This window comes from Rana temporaria, chromosome 6, assembly GCF_905171775.1.
Source record: "Rana temporaria chromosome 6, aRanTem1.1, whole genome shotgun sequence".
Taxonomy (NCBI): domain Eukaryota; kingdom Metazoa; phylum Chordata; class Amphibia; order Anura; family Ranidae; genus Rana; species Rana temporaria.
In genome coordinates, this window is record NC_053494.1 from 124,290,231 (window position 1) to 124,308,984 (window position 18,754).

Genomic DNA, 18,754 nt, shown 5'->3' on the forward strand with positions numbered 1-18,754 from the left:
GCAGGGGGTACCGAGGTGGGGTAGATGTGCAGGGGGTTACAGTGGTGGGGCAGATGTGCAGGGGGTACATTGGTGGGGCAGATGATCAAGGGATTACAGTGGTGGGGCAGATGAGCAGAGAGTTACAGTGGTGGGGTAGATGAGCAGGGAGTTACAGTGGTGAAACAGATTTGCAGGGGTGACAATGATCTGAGGTGTAAAGGTCCATGAATTGGGGCTCATCGAAAGGTGTGGAGTTGCAAGAATTGGGGAACATCTGAGACATGTTAATTTCTCAAATTCTCACTACTAAAGTAGTTTACAGCATTTACTTCATAAAAAAATCCTTTTTGTGATTGAGAGTGTAAAGTTAACATTTTTTTTGTTATAAAATCGGCATGCTCAATCTCTTTCAAAAAAATTCAGCACACTTTGCTCAAATGGTTGCCTACCCCTGCCCTAACTCATCAGAAAAAAAATATTAATAATTAGATACCAGTAATTCCATTTTCTTGAGTGTCCCCTCTTATAATTTGTTCTTCTTGTTGGATAATTTGTTCCTCCTTTTCTATGGCTTCTTCAGCTTGTGGTATCCCAAAAGCAATATGTTTCTCCTGAAATAAAATCAATTGTACAACACAATACATGTTATTACTTTATGGCTGGTGTTCATGGAGCATCAGCTGAACTGACACTAACACAAAGACCTGATAAATAACATATGCTAGCTTTTATGCCTGCACTGTATACTGCTGTCACAAAAAAGTTTAGTGTATGATGTTAGAAATGTCTCTTTTCTCTACTGTATAATATACACACTATATTAACAATGTCATACTGGTGGATTTCTGGACTTTGTGTGGCCATCTTAATTCTTTGTGGCAGAAACATGCAGTCAGGGGAGGCAGGTGAAGCAGAGCCTCACCTGCCGTTAACGTAAAAAAAAAAAAAAAAATGATCAAGCTTTGAGGGTTGTAGCTCTGCGGCCTGGGTTTCTCTCCCACCATTGGTTAAAATTTGGGGCTCCTGCCACCTATAGTTCCAGTGATACGGGGCTACTTGAGACCTAGCACAGTCATCCTAGACTACTGACAGTTATCTGCATGATACATTCAGATCTCATGGAAAGGTCTATAACAAAAATGCAATATAGATTTATATGTTGATATTTAATATTTTTTTTTTTCTGTATTAATTGTTGTTTTTAAATGTTGGTAAATAAATCATTTATACATTTTACTTGAGGTGTGCTCTTTAAAAGTCCAATGGCCATTTTCTTTTTTTGTGTGTGCAACCCTTGTAATAATGTGCTTAAGGTACAAATTGTACTATGTATTGGTATATATTACAACATTTAAATAGGAGAAGAATGTATCAACACGCAGAGTGGTACTGCGGATACATGAAAAAATATTAACTGTGCCACGTCCTAATATAATAGAAAACGAAAAAACAAAGGGCTAGTCATGGACTTTAAAGGCACAATAATAAGGTAGGTATCCCTACCTTATTATTGTGTCTTTAAAGTCCATGACTAGCCCTTTGTTTTATATTGCAACATTGTTTTGCAGTCTTTTTGGATGGTACATGTAGTCTTTTTTGTTATATGGTTTGTTGTTTTTCAATAAACTTCTACCTGATTTAAAAAAAAAATATATCCCACTGACTTTCAGATGCCATTGTGACAAGATAATCAATGCTATTCACCTGTGAGTGGTCATAAAGTTATGGCTAATCAGTGCATACAGGGAAATAAAACAACACTTTTCTGTATACAGTAGTTTTATGTTTGCAAGTCTGTAGGACTAGAATCATTTGTAATTTATTTAGATTTTGAATGCTGTATACTCAGTCTCCTGCCGGTGGAAGTTCTGTTACAGACAAGATAACATAAAAAACGAAGAAATACATTGCATGGTTGGAAGGGTAACTTTTTAACAATATGTATATATATATATATATATATATATATTTGAAAAAAAAAAAAAAATATATATATATATATATATATATTTTTTTTTTTTTTTCATTTTAAAGCACTTACTTAGATACAGTGTGATTGTGCACATTATTGAGCGGTCTACTGAGTGAATAACTCCACGAAAAAAATAACATAAAAATAATCAAGAGAAATCAATGGGTATTCCTGTAACACACACACACCAGACCTGTCGATCACAGTAATTTTAGTGCCTAGTTAATGGGATTTGGTTCTGACAAACAGACCTCCAACTGGCCCCAGTTCCATAACATGCTACTAATTTGTGTCATTATTTTTATTGAACAGTTAATGACTGCCTTAACTTATGTTTTTAATCTAAAAAGCTTGTTTACATTTTTAAGTATTTTTTTAAAACAGAAAACAAATTAAAAGCTCATTACATATCAATAGCGTGAAAAAAAAAAAACGTACTGCTAAACAGGGCTTTTGTCTCAGAAAATATATCTGCAGGTATTCCTCCCTGCAGAGTCCCCCCATATCTCTACAAATCTCTGAGCACCATCCCTTGCTTTCACCCCTTCTCAACTCCCAGTACCGACCCTTTTAGGGAATACAAAACCAAGTATCATTTTGTGGTGAAAAAAAGATCTCCAAACAATAAAAGACCCGTCCCCAGCAACAATAGATCCCCCCCACAACAATAGATCTACCAGCACCCAACATCAATAGACCCTCCAGCAGCCAGTAACAATCAATCCCTCCCTCAACAGTAGACCCCTCCCAGCAACATAGGACCCCCCCCCCACCTGCAACAACTGGTCCCCCAGCAGCCATCACCAACAGACTCTCCAGCACACCTTGCCATTACATACATTTAATGCTGAAGGTGCTCGCAGGTGGCGGAACTGTGTTCCCCCATGTTCCCAATGAAGAAAAAGCCCTGCTCCTAGAGCTAGAAATATACGTTAAACAAAATCTTTGCGAACCTGAATTTCACACAGTACCTAATGATTTTCCTGATATGAATATTTGTTATCTTTTAGCAGTTTTCACCAAAATCATTTAGATGTATTTTCAGTTCCTGATGAGCATTGTGGTGCTCCCTTATACCTCTTTGCCTGTCCTAATATTCACTGTACATTTGTTTGCACTTTACTACAATCAGTCAAGACCATTTGCATTTGTAATGTGTTGCACTTTTAACCACTTCCGGACCTCCCACCAGATATATACTGCAGTGATTTTGTGTATGCGGTATAAAGAGCGTGCGCGCCGCCGGAGCACAGCTCCCACTGTGATTGGATACACTCAATCGGTGAGTCTGGTGGTTGCAATGGGCGCCAAGGTCTGCCAATCGTTCAGTGGAAAAACAGAGCAGCGGTCTGCCTATGTAAACAAGGCAGACAGCTGATCTGTCAAGGAGCAAAGGAGAGATCTTGTACTTTAGCGAAGCAGAAACACGGATCTCTCTTTTCCTCCAGTGTATCCGCCCCCCACACAGTTAGTTAGCACCTCCCAGGGACACACTTAACCCTTTGATCGCCCCTGGTGTTCAACCCTTCCCTGCCAGTGTCATTTATACGTTGACAGTACATTTTATTAAGCACTGATCACTGTATTGGTGTCACTGGTCCCCAAAGATTCACTTAGTGTCCAATTTGTCTGCCGCAATGTCGCAGTCCCGCTAAAAATCACAGATCACTGTCACTATTAGTGAAAAACAATATTTTTTTATTGGGAATGTTTTCATTCAAAATTGTCGGTCCTTTTTTGTTTATACCGCAAAAGGTGATCAAAAACCACCAAAAGAAAGCTCTATTTGCGGGGAAAAAAGAACATTCACAATATTGTGTTTGTATTATTGTGTTTTCAACCAAGTACAAAATGTTCAAAATACAGTATCCAATAGGCACATTTTGTGGGTACCAGTACTCCCACAAACATTTTTTGTGTACACAGTGACTAGGCTTTTGATATGCTATGTTTTTATACATTAAAGCAGGGGTTCACCCAAAAAAAAAATTTTAACATTAGATTCAGGCGAGTTGTTAGAATCACAATCGGGTGTTTTTTTTTTTTAAATCGTTGCCGTACATACCGTTTTATAGATATATGTTCACCGCAGCTTCCGGGTATAATCTACGGGACTGGGCGTTCCTAATTGACATGCTTCCGACCGTCGCATACAGCGCGTCACCGAAAGAAGCCGGACTGCGAGTCGGCTCTATAAGACGCCTGCGCACCGACGTTCGGCTTCTTTTGGCAACTCGTGATACGCTGTATGCGACGGTCAGAAGTATTTCAATCAATTAGGAACGCCCAGTCCCGCAGATTATACCCGGAAGCCGCGGTGAACATATATCTATAAAATGGTATGTACGGCAACGATTTAAAAAAAAAACACCGATTGTGATTCTAACAACTCGCCTTAATGTAATGTTAAAAAAAAAAAGTTTTGGGTGAACCCCTGCTTTAACTCTGTATAAATTGTGGACTACAGTAAAACTGTAATAGAACTTTACCTCAATGAGTTCAGAGGCTGCTTGTTGCAATATTTCTCTTGCATCCTCAGAAATGTCAACCTGGGTATACACCTTCCAGTTTCCATCTCTGAATTGCACTGGCATGGAGTAAACCATGTCATCTGGAAGATTAAAATGGCCTAAGGAAGCAAAACATGAAAAGGTCAGTTTCATAATTATTTATGCATCCATTTGCAGATTCTGAACTTTAAATTGGTTGGTTTTGGTGCTGAAAACATGGAGTAAGAAATGTCGTAACACAACTCATTACACTTACTACAGCCAAAATACGTAAAAGTCACTTACTGACCCTTAAAGTGAACCTGTCGTATGAGAAAAAATATAACTTCTACTGCTCTTCTTCTCCTGAAAGCTGCCTGGGTAACTCTGGCTTCTTACACACTTTAAGTTCCTAACCCAAAACAAGCATGCAGGTGCTGACATGCCAACACACCTTACCACACTACTGTGCTTTTCAATGTTCTACACCCACCAAACTTGCTGCATGTTCAATTTTTAGTTCATGTTGGTGCATTGACATTGCATTCACATTAATGGGTGGCCTTAAAAGAGAAGTATAGGAATCTTAGAAAAAAAAAGAAAATCATACTCACCTAGATGGCTGCAGCACTGATCCCAGCCGCAGCTGTCCCCTGCCACCCATAAGACCAAGAACTGAGTGAACAAACGCTGCCTATTGTTTAGGTCTTCCTGCTCTGAGCAGACAACGGTGACTGTCGGTTGCTCTGCCCCTCCAACGCTCACTGGAGCGCTGGGCTGTGGTGGGAGCGGGAGCTGCTGGCTCAGCCTCTTAGTGGCTCACTAAAGGGCTAAGCCAGTTGTTGGTCCTGGAATCTGGAGCGATCCCGACTGTAAAGTCAGGATCAATTAATCTCCTGGACCAGCAGCTCCTGGAGTGACGTCAGCCAACAGTGGGCTTTAGCTTGCTGCCAGCTAAAAATGGGTTGTAGAACTAATTGCACTCCTGTGACCCACAGGCAAAGCATAGCCAAAACAGCTTTGGCCATGCTTCTCCTTTAATGTACACAATGTTAATGCCTAATACAATACACTTTAAACAAACCACAGCAGACCATCCTGGTGTGAATTGGCTCTTAATCCAGTATTAAACCTAAAAGCAAACATTTATTTTATTGCAGCTTACCAATTCTGACATTAGCCACTTGAAGACCAGACCTTTTCTGGCACTTTTTGTTTACAAGTTTAAATCTGTATTTTTTTGCTAGCAAATTACCTATAACCCCCCAAATATTATATATATTTTTTACCAGAGACCATAGGGAATAAAATGATGATCATTGCAATTTTTTATGTCATGTGGTATTTGCGCAGCGGCCTTTTAGATACCTAGCATGTCATGCTTTAAAATTGCGCATGCTCGTGGAACTGTGGTACTTAAAAATCTCCATAGGCAAAACTTTAAACATTTTTACAGGTTACCTTTTTAGAGTTACAAAGGAGGTCTAGCGCTTAAAATTTTTGGTCTCGCTCTCACGTTTGTGGTGGTACCTCACATGTGTGGTGCAAAAACTGTTTACAAATGTATGCATGACCTACGTATGCGTTCACTTCTGCGCATGAGCACAGAGGGATGGGAGGCGCTTTCTTTTTTTTTTATCACTTTTATTCCTATTACAAGGAATTTAAACATTCCTTGTTCTAGAAATAAGGATGACAGATCTTCTTTATGGAGAGGTCTAGGGTCAAAAAGACTCCAAATCTCTTCTTCATCTTTAAAAGCAAAAGATCCAAAAAAGAAAATGAATTGTTTACTTCCACCCTGGATCAGTAGTGACGTCATGATATCGCTCTGGTCCTTCATGGCCATAGAGGCGATCAAAGAATATCTGGTCTTAGTTCACCTTTGTGACCAGCCAGCGGCACCATCGAATCGTTTCTTGTGCACGCTGGTGAGAACGGTAAGCCTAAGAAACATCAGCCAGGGGCAGAAAGGGGGGGTGTGTCGTTCCCTCCCGCCACTTCTGAAAGCGATCCAGTGGTTAATGAGCCACTTTGACCGCTTTTATGAGAAAGCCAGCCGCCAGCTAAAGCTATGAGCCGCAACCCCGGTAAACCACTTGCAAACCGCGGTCGGCATGTGGTTAGTTTTATTTTTTAGACTTTCTTTCTTCTATTGTCATCTGATATGTTGTTTTTCAAAAGAAAAAGCAATCTTGCAGATGTATCAGTTACAGGGATGACAAAAACTATTCAGCACTGGCAGGGATGCTTACAATGATACGTTTTAATTATTTACGTAAAAACCTTTATCCAAAAAGGAAAAAGACTATTTTCTTTAACTGCTTATAACGTATTAGCTGGAGATTGGCTTCAATTTGTTAGTGTATTTAAATCTGCTAGCACATCAAACACTATCCTTCCCCCAAACTAACAGTTGTGCTGTCTTGCTGTGTCCCTATGCTCCTCCATTCAGAGTGTAGGTAAAATTAATATCTCCTAAACGTTTAGGAGATATTTACCTTGCATGCAGCCAGTTATGTCACTGCATGCATTCTGAAGGTCCGGCATACCTTGCCGGACCGGCTAATCACCATACCCGAAGCATGTGAACCTAGAAGACAGACAGGGGAACATGTCAGCCTTCTCAGCTGTGACCGTACTGTGCTGGGAGGCCTTGTTCCAAGGTAGGTATTTCAAGGAATGTAGGTATTTCATGCAATGCATACTAGCACATTACGACATTGCCTTGCAGGTGTTTTTTTTTTCACAAGCCACACAGCTGCGGTGTACAACCGCTTTAAAGCAAGACTATATATTGGCAGGAAGGCCAGAGAAGAAACATTTTGCTTGTAAGGAACAATTTAAAGTATTGGACATTGGCACTTCTCTTTATACTGTAAATACTACTGATCATATAAACTGCCAACTTTCATACTAGGCATACATTTTGGTTCCTTTAAACACCCACAAATATAAATCAAACGTATAATACAAATTAGGAAAGGATCTAAGCTGTCACATTCCTTTTCTTTTTTTTGGGGCGTTATCAGCTCATCCCAATACAAATGAAAACAAGTCTTACATGCCATTAAAAATAAACAAGAACTTGCTGTTGGCATGTTAATCATCAGTGGCAGCCTGTCCATTAGGGGCGCATGGGCACCACCCCACCCGTCCATGTGTCTGGCCCCCTGATCTACATACATGGTGCCGGACCATGAATTCCAATGGGGAGGGGGAGTTTTGAAGCACATGATTAGAGCCGGAGGCTCTAATAGGCTTCAAAAAAGGGTGGGCTCAGGCACAGAGCACTGCGCTCCGAGCCCACCCAGTTGTGTGATAATAACAAATTAATATTCACTATTCTCACACTGATTCTCCTCCCAGCCAATCAGGAAGTGGGTCGTGAGACCCGTTTCTTGATTGGCCGAAAGGAGAATCAATGTTACTGGCCAAGTGGGAGGAAGGGAAGGGAAGGGAAGGGAGGAGACGCGCGACAGATGGACCCACCAGCTGCCACTCCAGAGTTGGCTCACCATCCAACATCCGGCTCAGTCATCCAGCACTCCCCGGCTCAAGGAGGGGAGATCAGAGTCTGGGCAGGACAGCGGTAAGGAGGCCGTCCATCTCCCGCAGCGGCAGCAGTGGGGGGGTTTCCCCATTGTTCCCCTTGTTACCCACATTAATGTCCGTCTCCCGCCAAAGGGGAGGGGGGAGAGTGATGTTGATTGCCCACTTCTAGAGCTGTACAATTAACCGTTAAAAGATTGTGATCTCGATTACACCCCCCTCACAATTTTAACCTAACATTTCCTCGATTCTATGTGACAAGTGCAGAGCCACTCAGGGATGTCAAAGAAAAGAAAAAAAACCTGGCAATGTTTATCAACATTCCTCAGGGCTGGGAGATAGAAAAAAGAAGCATTGTATCTCTCTTAGCTTTTAGATCAAAGGAATGAACTTGTGTGTGTAAATAAGGTCAGTTTTACCATTTAAAGACCAAACCTAGAAAATTACTTAGAACCCCTAAATATTATATATATTTTTTTAGCAGAGACCCTAGAGAATAAAACATTGTATGTCACACTGTATTTTTGCAGCGGTCTTTCAAATGTATTTTTGTGGGAAAAAATAGATTTCAATGAATTAAAAATAAAAACAGTATAATGTGAAAGATGATGTTACACCGCGAGAATCGTAAAAGAATTGTGATCTTTAATCCAAGCAAAAAATTGTGATTCTCATTTTAGTCACAATCGCGCAGCTCTGACCGCCCCACTAAATTATCGAGCACCAGCCACCACTGTTAATCATTATGATTACCTTCACTAAGGACACCGAGGGAAACAATCTCTTCATGGTTTGAATTCTGTTGCCACCAGGACAGAACACTGGCAATAGAGTGAGCTGCAGACAAGCCAGAACGATGTTGCTTTCGAATTTTCCACTCTTTTACTAGGTCATTCTTCGTCCATTTTCTGCCATTAAATTGAAAGGATTTTTAATGAAACATTTAGTAAAATTCTATTGGTGTATATTCTATAAGTAAGAAAAAAAACAAGAGTACAAACCATTGCAAAATATTTTAACTTTTTTATTTTATTTTTTACGCATGTTTGTAAATACACTTTTACCCCACATTTATTTATCACCTGCACATATTCAACATGCCTATAGATATAAAAGCTGAAAACAGCAGGAACATGTATTAGGGATTAATTACGGTAATTGATTAATTAACTAAATATAATATTCTTGAAAAGTATGATATCACAAGATCACAATTTCTTTGCACTACAGTACATTTTCAAAGACTATATTTTAGACACTGATCCATATGTTGGTTGGTTAGGCATGTTCAGCTATTGTCATCATGAACCAATTAGTCAAATTACTACTACTATTACTATTACGTACCTGTCAAATATCATATCAAGCAAAGGGCGCGAGTAACTGGAAGGACCCCATATTGAACTGTCATACTTGTATATCTTTGCTTGGTTCAGTTCAAGGTGATTAGTACCACTGATGTTACCCCAAACAATAACATCCTTTACAACTGTCAGAAATATACAAGAGACAATAAAATACAATAAGAACATAATTGAGCTGAGTTTCCCCAAAACATCCCTTCCCATTAGTGAACCATAACAAATTTAAATTAGCAGACACTTAGTCAAATCCCAGCTCCTGATCTGCTGGTTTTCACTCCCCTTCATCTTAGTGACCATTTTGAGTTTTAAAACTGGAAATATTTTTTTTATATCTTTTTTTAAAAATTATTTTTAAATATTAAATTAAAACAAACCTTTAAATATTAAATTAAAGTTTTTTTGCTTTCACTGAATGTGGAAAAACACTGCTTTAAATCGCATGGTACTTTGTGATCAGATGTGTTTGGGGTGCCATTAACATTCTATTGGCACCCGCACGCTCTCACAAGGACATCCTGTTCACCTACAGTTTGGTGTGAACTCAGAGTGCATATAAGACACTGGGCCGGATTCAGATACATTGGTGTATCTATCCGCGCGGCGTAACGTATCTCAGATACGTTAGGCCGCCGTAATTTAGGGCGCAAGTTCCCGTGTTCAGAAAGAACTTGCGCCCTATGTTACGGCGGCGTAACGTATGTGGTCCGGCGTAAGCCCGCGTAATTCAAATGTGGATGGTGCGGGCGTGTTTTATCTAAATTTACTGTGACCCCACGTATTTGATGTATTTTACGAACGGCGCATGTGCCGTTCGTGAAAAAATCCCAGTGCGCATGCTCGAAATTCCGACGCAAATCATCATTGCTTTCGAGGTGAACGTAAATTACGTCCAGCCCTATTCGCGAACGACTTACGCAAACGATGTAAAATTTTCAAAACTCGACGCGGGAACGACGTCCATACTTAACATAGGATACGCCTCATATAGCAGGAGTAACTATACGCCGGAAAAAGCCTAACGTAAACAACGTAAAAAAATGCGCCGGGCAAACGTACGTTTCTGAATCGGCATATCTACCTAATTTGCATATTTGACGCGTAAATATACAGAAGCGCCACCTAGCGGCCAGCCTAAAATTGCAACTAAGATACGCCGGTCGGATCTTAGTCAAATCTATGCGTAACTGATTCTATGAATCAGGCGCATAGATACGACGCCGCACACTCATTCTTACCTGAATCTACCCCACTGAGTTTAAAAAGCATGCTAAGTTTTATCAAGGAAGGCCTGCATTACTCTAATGCACAAACCCTGCTAGACAACAATGTGCCAGCAAGAACTGAATCAACTCTACTTCCACTCCTATTTTAATTTTTCACTAAGCAGTGGACTGAAACCACATAAATTCTATAGTTGCATATTCCAAAGCTGAGATTTCTCCCTAATTGTATTTATTTCTGCCCTCTACCTGAAGACCATAATAAAATGTTTAAAGGTGAAGCATGATCAAAGCTAGGGATGGGCTGACCGACCCTTGTTCGGTTCGCACCGAAACGTTCAACATTGGCGAACGTTTGGAACCGAATAACGAACCCCATTGAAATCTATAGGACCCAAAATGGGAAAAACAAAAGTGCCCATTTTGGAAGGTAATGCACTGAAATATACAGCGTTAAACTTGCAGTAACACACTGAACTATTGTCAGGGACCTGCCTCTCGACAGCAGCGCCTGTCTGTAACTGCGCGCCGTCGCACTGCCATTACTCCGGCACTCCTACCCCACTGTGCTCCTGAGCTTGCTGTCTTCATTCCAGTAGCTCACGAGCCAGGGCTGTAAGAGAGGCCTTCTCCTGCAACTAGGTTCTGATTACCAGGTACGTTCGTACATAACAGTATCAGACAGCCATGACAGAGCCTGCAGGGGAAGTCCCGGCCGTTGAGGAGATCTGCAAACACCTGACAGCTCTCACACAAGCGGTAAAGAGCTTACAAGAAGGCTACATGAGACTGAGGGCCAAGTTCAAAACCTATCCGCCTCCGGAGACGCAGCTCCCATACCCGCCTCCAGATCTTCACCAACTGCCTCTGCCTCCTTAGTGGTGATGCTGCCGCCCAAACCAAGAGTACCCGTGCCAGAACGATTTGCGGGAGACCGAACCAAGTTCCGGGCCTTCCGTAATGCTTGCCAGCTATATTTTGCCCTGCAACCTCTGACTTTTTCTTTAGAGGCCACAAAGGTGGGATTCGTGATCTCCCTACTCCAAGGGGAACCACAGACTTGGGCCCATCGGCTGTTGGAGGAGAATAACGACCAGACACAAACCCTGCTGGTCTTTTTTGAAGCCATGGCCCAGTTTTATGACGACCCCCAACGAGCTGCCACCGCTGAGTCTGCCCTACTTGCGCTCCAGCAAGGTCGCAGAGCAGCCGAGGACTAGGTAACGGACTTCCGTCGCTGGAGCGCAGATACTCAGTGGAACAACGCAGCCCTGCGGCATCAGTTCCGCTTAGGTCTCTATGAGGCCCTGAAAGATGAGCTGGCTCGAGTCGGTGTTCCAGACACCCTGGAAGACTTAATTTCCAAGGCCATCCAGATCGACCTCAGGCTATGTTCTTCTCAGCAAAGTCGCCCAGTATTGATGACCACAAGAGTGCCCATGTCCCGCTACCAGCCATCTGCCTGCCCGAGTCCTGCTAGCATCACTCCGGACACCTCTGAACCGAGGCAACTTGGTCTAATGCGACCGGCCTTGCCACCCGAAGAGCGGGCGCGCCGCCGCCAATTAAATCTGTGCCTCTATTGCGGTGAAGCAGGTCACTATGCGCGCAACTGTCCCGCTAAGATGCGTAAGTGTCATTCCCCCGCTCCTGTTAATCTCTCAGCCCTGTCTGCCAACACCACCCACATTGCTCTTCCTCTCTTGTTGCAGCTCCAGGAAAGGATGGTTCCAGTCAACGCCATTATTGACTCTGGCGCATGTAGCTGCTTTATCAATGCCACCTTTGCTGACCTGCACAACATTCCTCTATGAGACAAAGATCACAGACTTTCTGTTTTCCTGGCTGATGGTTCCTGTATAAAGTCGGGACAAGTGACCCGGGAGACCCTTCCTCTGCCTACCACCATCATCTCCAAACATAAGGAACTGCTAACCCTGGATGTTATCTCCTCTCCCCTGTTTCCTGTAATCCTGGGCATACCCTGGCTCTAGGCTCACAATCCCCAGATTAACTGGGTATCTGGAGAAGTATCATTTCCGTCTCCCTACTGTCAGAAGCACTGCCTATTCAGACCCCACCAGTCTGTCCTCTACCCTGTTATGCATGGACTCTGACCCCAATCTGCTTCAGTCTGTTCCAGAACCCTATCACCAATTTATTGATGAATTCAGTAAAAGGGGAGCCTACTCCCCTATCTCCGCTATTGCCTGTTATTCCTAACCCAGCTTACTTCACCAGCTCCCGCTGCCGCTGTACCAGTACCACCTTCTCCTGGTCGCTGACCCGCTTTTTCCGCTCCAGCGGTCCTCGGTTCCAGTCGTTCTTGAAGGATCAGCATCCAGTGCCGACTACTGCTATTACTCCGGCACTCCTACCCCACTGCGCTCCTGAGCTTGCTGTCCCCATTCCAGTAGCTCACAAGCCAGGGCTGTAAGAGAGGCCTTCTCCTGTAACTAGGCTCTGATTACCAGGTACGTTCGTACATAACAACTATACTGCATTAAACGGAAGGTAACGCACTGAAATATATGGCGTTAAACTTGGAGTAACGCACTGAACTATACTGCATTAAAGGAAGGTAACGCACTGAAATATACAGTGTTAAACTTGCATTTACGCGCTGAACTATACTGCAGTAAACCAGCCCTGACAAAATAAACTGACACTAATATAAAAATGAATGGTCACTACATTCACACTGGCTGTAGATTCACACTAAAGTGATACTAAAGTCAAAATAAATGGTCACTCACTACACTCATAGGGCCAGATTCACATAGGTTAGCGGATCTTTAGATCCGCGTAACCTATGTGATTTAAGATCCGCCGCCGCAATTTTTTAAAGCAAATGCTAATTCACAAAGCACTTACCTCAAAACTTGCGGCGGCGTATCTTAAATCCCCCGGCGGAATTCAAATTCCGCGGCTAGGGGGAGTGTAGTATTTAAATCAGGCGCATCCCCGCGCCGATTTAACTGCGCATGCGCCGTCCGCAAATTTTCCCGGCATGCATTGCTCCCAATGACTTTGCTAGGACGTCATTGGTTTCGGCGTGAGCATAACTTGCTGTGATACATTTGCCTATATGTCTCAGTTTACTGCTCCCTGCTAGCCAGGTTATTGATGTGCTAATGTCCCCTCACTATTTCTAAAGGTTAATTGATCTATTGTGTTGTGTGAAGGAGAGCTGGGTTTAAGTGGCTTGTGTTAATTATTCTGATTGCTTCATTGTGGTAATTATCTCTCTATATGCGGGGTCGAGCGGTCTGGTTGATGTATTCAGTACAGCTAGTGCTCAGCGTCATTGATGTCATTGTCTAAAGAAAATGTGTTTCAGCATCGGCCCCGTCGTGTCTACCTACTCATCTGTATGGAAGCCCCAGTGTGAGGGGGGCGGAGATTTGTCATTGTAACAGTTTTGGAAATGACATATAAGCTGTGTGTTATAACATTAAAGTCTGTGTTGTTCAAGCAGTAAGCTTGTCTCATGTGTGGCTTTCTGGGCGACTCCAGGGATATCCCTCCTCGTGGAATATTGGGGTGATTTTCGTTATGGGAAGAAGGGAACGTTGACGGGGATATCATACCGATACCGTCACAATTGGTTGGAAGCAGCGGGATCTTCCCTTCTACCCTCCTTTACACCCGGATTCCAAGCAGACACTGGGAACAGTGAATGGAAGGCTGCTACACCCGGCTTAAAAGAAATACACTGAAAGAACTACTGGAAGTTCGTGGAAGGATTGCTAGCAACAAAACCAAGCGGGTCATCATAGCAGAATTAATGGAGCTAGACCAGGAGAACGGGATTGCAGCAACGCCAGCAGTACAAGAGATGGAGACACCAGTGATTCAGGAGGAGTCACCAACCAACAAGCTAATGAGAGAGAAGCTAGCGTGGTTCGGCCCGAACCCAACGCCAGATGTGGTACTGAAAGTGATGGACCTGTTAGTAAACGCAGAGCTACAGTTAAAACTGGCAGCAGTCCAACAAGCAGCCGCACATTCTCCAAACAGTGAGTACAGCACAGCAGACGCAAGGAAGATTCCGTTTAGCGCTTTTAAAGCTTTTGATGAAAAGGACTGTGAGATTGATAACTTCCTGGCGGATTTTGAGCGACAATGTAACCTGCACCGAATAGCTAGAGGAGACTGGGTTGCAATATTGTCAGGCAAACTGTCAGGCAAAGCTTCTGATGCTTTCCGGACCGTGCCAGATCAGGATATCCATAGCTACGCCAGGGTTAAAGAAGTGCTCCTGGCTCGTTATGCAGTAACCCCAGAGTCCCACCGACAGAAGTTCAGGGACTCACGCAAAACCACGAAAGACTCTTATGCGGAATGGGCATGCCAATTGTCCCGGTCGGCCTCTAACTGGGCTAACAGCAGCCAGGCCACCACCGCAGAGGACATTTTGCAACTAATGCTCCTGGAGCAATTTTACAATCACATCCAGACGGACGTCAAGGATTGGGTGAGAGATCGCAGGCCCATGACTCTACCAGAGGCCGCGAAGTTGGCGGATGAATATGCAGATACTCGCAAGACGAACCAGGTCACACCACAGGAACAACCTCCACCACAAACGGTGCCCTCACACCCACCAACCGCTAGATACCAACCTCCTAACAGACCGGTGACATCTAGCCCTCGCTATCATCGCCAGGAGGGCAACGAACAACGCTGCTTCCGGTGCAAACAGCTGGGTCACTTCAAGCAGAATTGCCCCATGAATGACAACACCAGGTCAAATTGGTCTCAACCTGGGTACCGCCCACCAGCAGCAGCCCATTGTGTAGACTCGGCTTGGGATCCAAAGGAGCTGGGTCAGGAAGAACCATTGGGCACCCCTTACGAAGCCCTCATGGTACAATCTGTTATTACGGACAACAGGGAACACCATTGTCAGCTGGTCATGGGCGACAGCCCTGAGCCGGAGGGGCCCTGGAGGGAGCTGGGCAGAAAGAGGCACCGCCGGCCACCCTTCAAGAAGAAGAGGTCCTGGAAGCCGTATAACAAGCTGACCTGGGAGGAGAAGAAGCGACTGGAGGAGAGGGAGTCGCAGCGGGCATCCCAGATGCGTGCCGAGATGTTCGCCAAGGGCCCACCGGTGGCCCCTTACACCACCACCCAGTTCCTGATGATGAAGGACCACGTGGAGAGCCTGCAGGACATGAGCAAGCAGGAGCTGATCCGTGAGTACATAGAGCTGGAGGAGTGCATAAGCCGCATGGAGGAGGAGAACAACCACCTGAGGTCACAGCAGCATGAACTGGAGATGGAGCTGGAGAAGCTCCAAGAGGAGAACCGGCGGCTGCGGAGGGAGCAGGGGGTGGCTGACCTTATGGGGCTCTGATTCCCCCCCCCCCCCCCCGGACTCTGAGCACCAGTGCTACAGCATTTCAACAAATATAACTTTTTCTTTTTATGAATCTCCTGGGATTGTCACTTCAGAGCCATAACCTGCCCCCTCCCATAGCGGGACACCTAGACGGCGGCGCACAGACCCATTCGCTGTCTTCACACTGACTTCTGGTGACTTTGCAGATCGCACAAAGACTTGGGGACTGACCGGCGTGTGATCTGACGACCCGGTGACATACCTGAGTCTGAAGCAGTTGCCAAGGGAGGTCAGTCATGCCAAACGGAGTTAACCTCTGACTAATAGCTATGAACCCGTCAACCCTACTGGACCAGGGAAGGTCCAACCGGGTTTGCCGGAGCAGGGAGCAAAAGGGGGGCCATTGTGATACATTTGCCTATATGTCTCAGTTTACTGCTCCCTGCTAGCCAGGTTATTGATGTGCTAATGTCCCCTCACTATTTCTAAAGGTTAATTGATCTATTGTGTTGTGTGAAGGAGAGCTGGGTTTAAGTGGCTTGTGTTAATTATTCTGATTGCTTCATTGTGGTAATTATCTCTCTATATGCGGGGTCGAGCGGTCTGGTTGATGTATTCAGTACAGCTAGTGCTCAGCGTCATTGATGTCATTGTCTAAAGAAAATGTGTTTCAGCATCGGCCCCGTCGTGTCTACCTACTCATCTGTATGGAAGCCCCAGTGTGAGGGGGGCGGAGATTTGTCATTGTAACAGTTTTGGAAATGACATATAAGCTGTGTGTTATAACATTAAAGTCTGTGTTGTTCAAGCAGTAAGCTTGTCTCATGTGTGGCTTTCTGGGCGACTCCAGGGATATCCCTCCTCGTGGAATATTGGGGTGATTTTCGTTATGGGAAGAAGGGAACGTTGACGGGGATATCATACCGATACCGTCACACTTGCGTCCAGCGCTTTTGTGAATCGACGTACGCAAACGACGTAAAATTTAAAAATTCGACGCAGGAACGACGGCCATACTTAACATTGGCTGCGCCTCATAGAATCAGGGGTAACTATACGCCGGAAAAAGCCGAACACGAACAAAGTTAAAAAAAAGCGCCGGGCGGTCGTTCGTTTCGGAATTCGGAGTATCTCCTCATTTGCATAGTCGTTGCGTAAATAAACCGAAACGCCACCTAGCGGCCGGCCTGGAATTGCAGCCTAAGATCCAACGGTGTAACACAGTTACACCTGTCGGATCTTAGGCATATCTATGCGTAACTGATTCTATGAATCAGTCGCATAGATACGACCGACGAAACTCAGAGATACGGCGGTGTATCAGGAGATACACCGTCGTATCTCTATGTGAATCTGGCCCATACTGTCTGAATTAACACTAGATTCACACTAATGTAAAGATGAATGGTGGTCACTACACTCATACTGACTGAACTATCACTAGATTTACAATAATGTAAAGATGAATTGTCACTACACTCACACTAACTGAACTATCACTAGAGTCACACTAAACTGATATTCTATACCGACAAGAGAATCAGAATAGTACACTATAGCACACTAACTTGCTAGTAGCACTGAACAGAGCAGTGTTCTATCTCTCTCTGAGTAAATATCACACTACAAATGTCCGCTATTGAAAGAATACTTTTATAGTGTGGGGCAGGAGTAAGAGCAATGAGCCATGATTGGATAGAGTCATCATGACAGCATCCAATCATGGCTCTGACAGTGCTCTGTTCCCTTATTGGGCAAAGCTTTCATTGCTTTAGCCAATCAAGGATTTCAATACGCTGTGCGGTGGCGCAGTGCATTGTGGTTACTTGGCGGGCCAAACAAACGGTCGAACACCGATTATTTGGGTGTTCGTCGAACAGGCGACCAGCCAATGTTCGGCCCAAACTCATGCTCGAGCCAAACCATTTGCCCATCCCTAGTGTAGAACTACCCCTGAAGGAGCTTCTGGTTTGATTTGGGTGGCATGTTGCCTCTATATCCCCGCCATCTCGGGTACTTGATGAGAGCTGCAGTAAAGTTGGCCAGATTCAGAGAGACTTGCGCTGACGTATCAGTAGATACGCCATCGTAAGTCCGAATGTTGCGCCGTCGTATCTTTGCGCTCATTCTTAAAATGAGATACGCCTCACTGTTGCCAAGATACGCCCGACGTAAGTCTCCTACGCCATCATATCTTGGGTGCATATTTAGGGGCGTTTACTTTGATTTACGCATCGAATATGTAAATGAGCAAGATATGCCGATTCACGAACGTACGTACGCCCGTCGCAGTAAGCTACGCTGTTCACGTAAGGCGTTTTTCCGGCGTAAAGATAAACCACCAAAAAGATGGCGCAGCCCATGCAAAGGTATGGACGTCGGAAGTGCCGTCAGATTTTACGTCGTTTACGTAAGTCGTACGTGAATGGGGCTGGGCGTAAGTTAGGTTCACGTCGTATGCATTGAGCCGTCGTATCGTAGGGAGTATTTGCGACGTGATTCTGAGCATGCGCGCGCATGCGCCGTACGAACAGCCCTTCATTTACATGGGGGTCACGGTTAATTTAAATGTAGCACGCTCACTACCTGCCTACTTTGAATTAGGCGGGGTTAGGCCGGCCCATTTTCGCTACGCCGACGTAACTTACGGCGCAAGTGCTTTGTGAACACTGGCCTTGCCTCACTATGTTACGTTGGCGTAGTGCAAATGGGATGCGCTACCCTGGCCAAAAGATACGTCGATCTCTCTGAATCTGGCTATTTGTGCCCATCCCACGACCTCCACAGCCCAGCGCTCCAGTGAGGGGGAGAACTGAGTGCTCAGAGGTCTT

The 18,754-nt window shown here is 44.3% G+C and overlaps 1 protein-coding gene across 2 annotated transcripts in view; it reads right to left on the minus strand.

Annotated features, from left to right (window-relative positions):
* MDH1B (malate dehydrogenase 1B) overlaps positions 1 to 18,754 on the minus strand; it is a 61,960-nt gene that overhangs the window by 13,390 nt on the left and 29,816 nt on the right. For both annotated transcript variants that reach the window (XM_040357313.1, XM_040357314.1), the window contains 4 exons: positions 9,343 to 9,484; positions 8,749 to 8,903; positions 4,444 to 4,583; positions 476 to 593 (listed from right to left, as the gene is read on the minus strand). In XM_040357313.1, the coding sequence (XP_040213247.1) occupies positions 476 to 593; positions 4,444 to 4,583; positions 8,749 to 8,903; positions 9,343 to 9,484 (555 nt within the window). The remainder of the gene's footprint in view (positions 1 to 475; positions 594 to 4,443; positions 4,584 to 8,748; positions 8,904 to 9,342; positions 9,485 to 18,754) is intronic.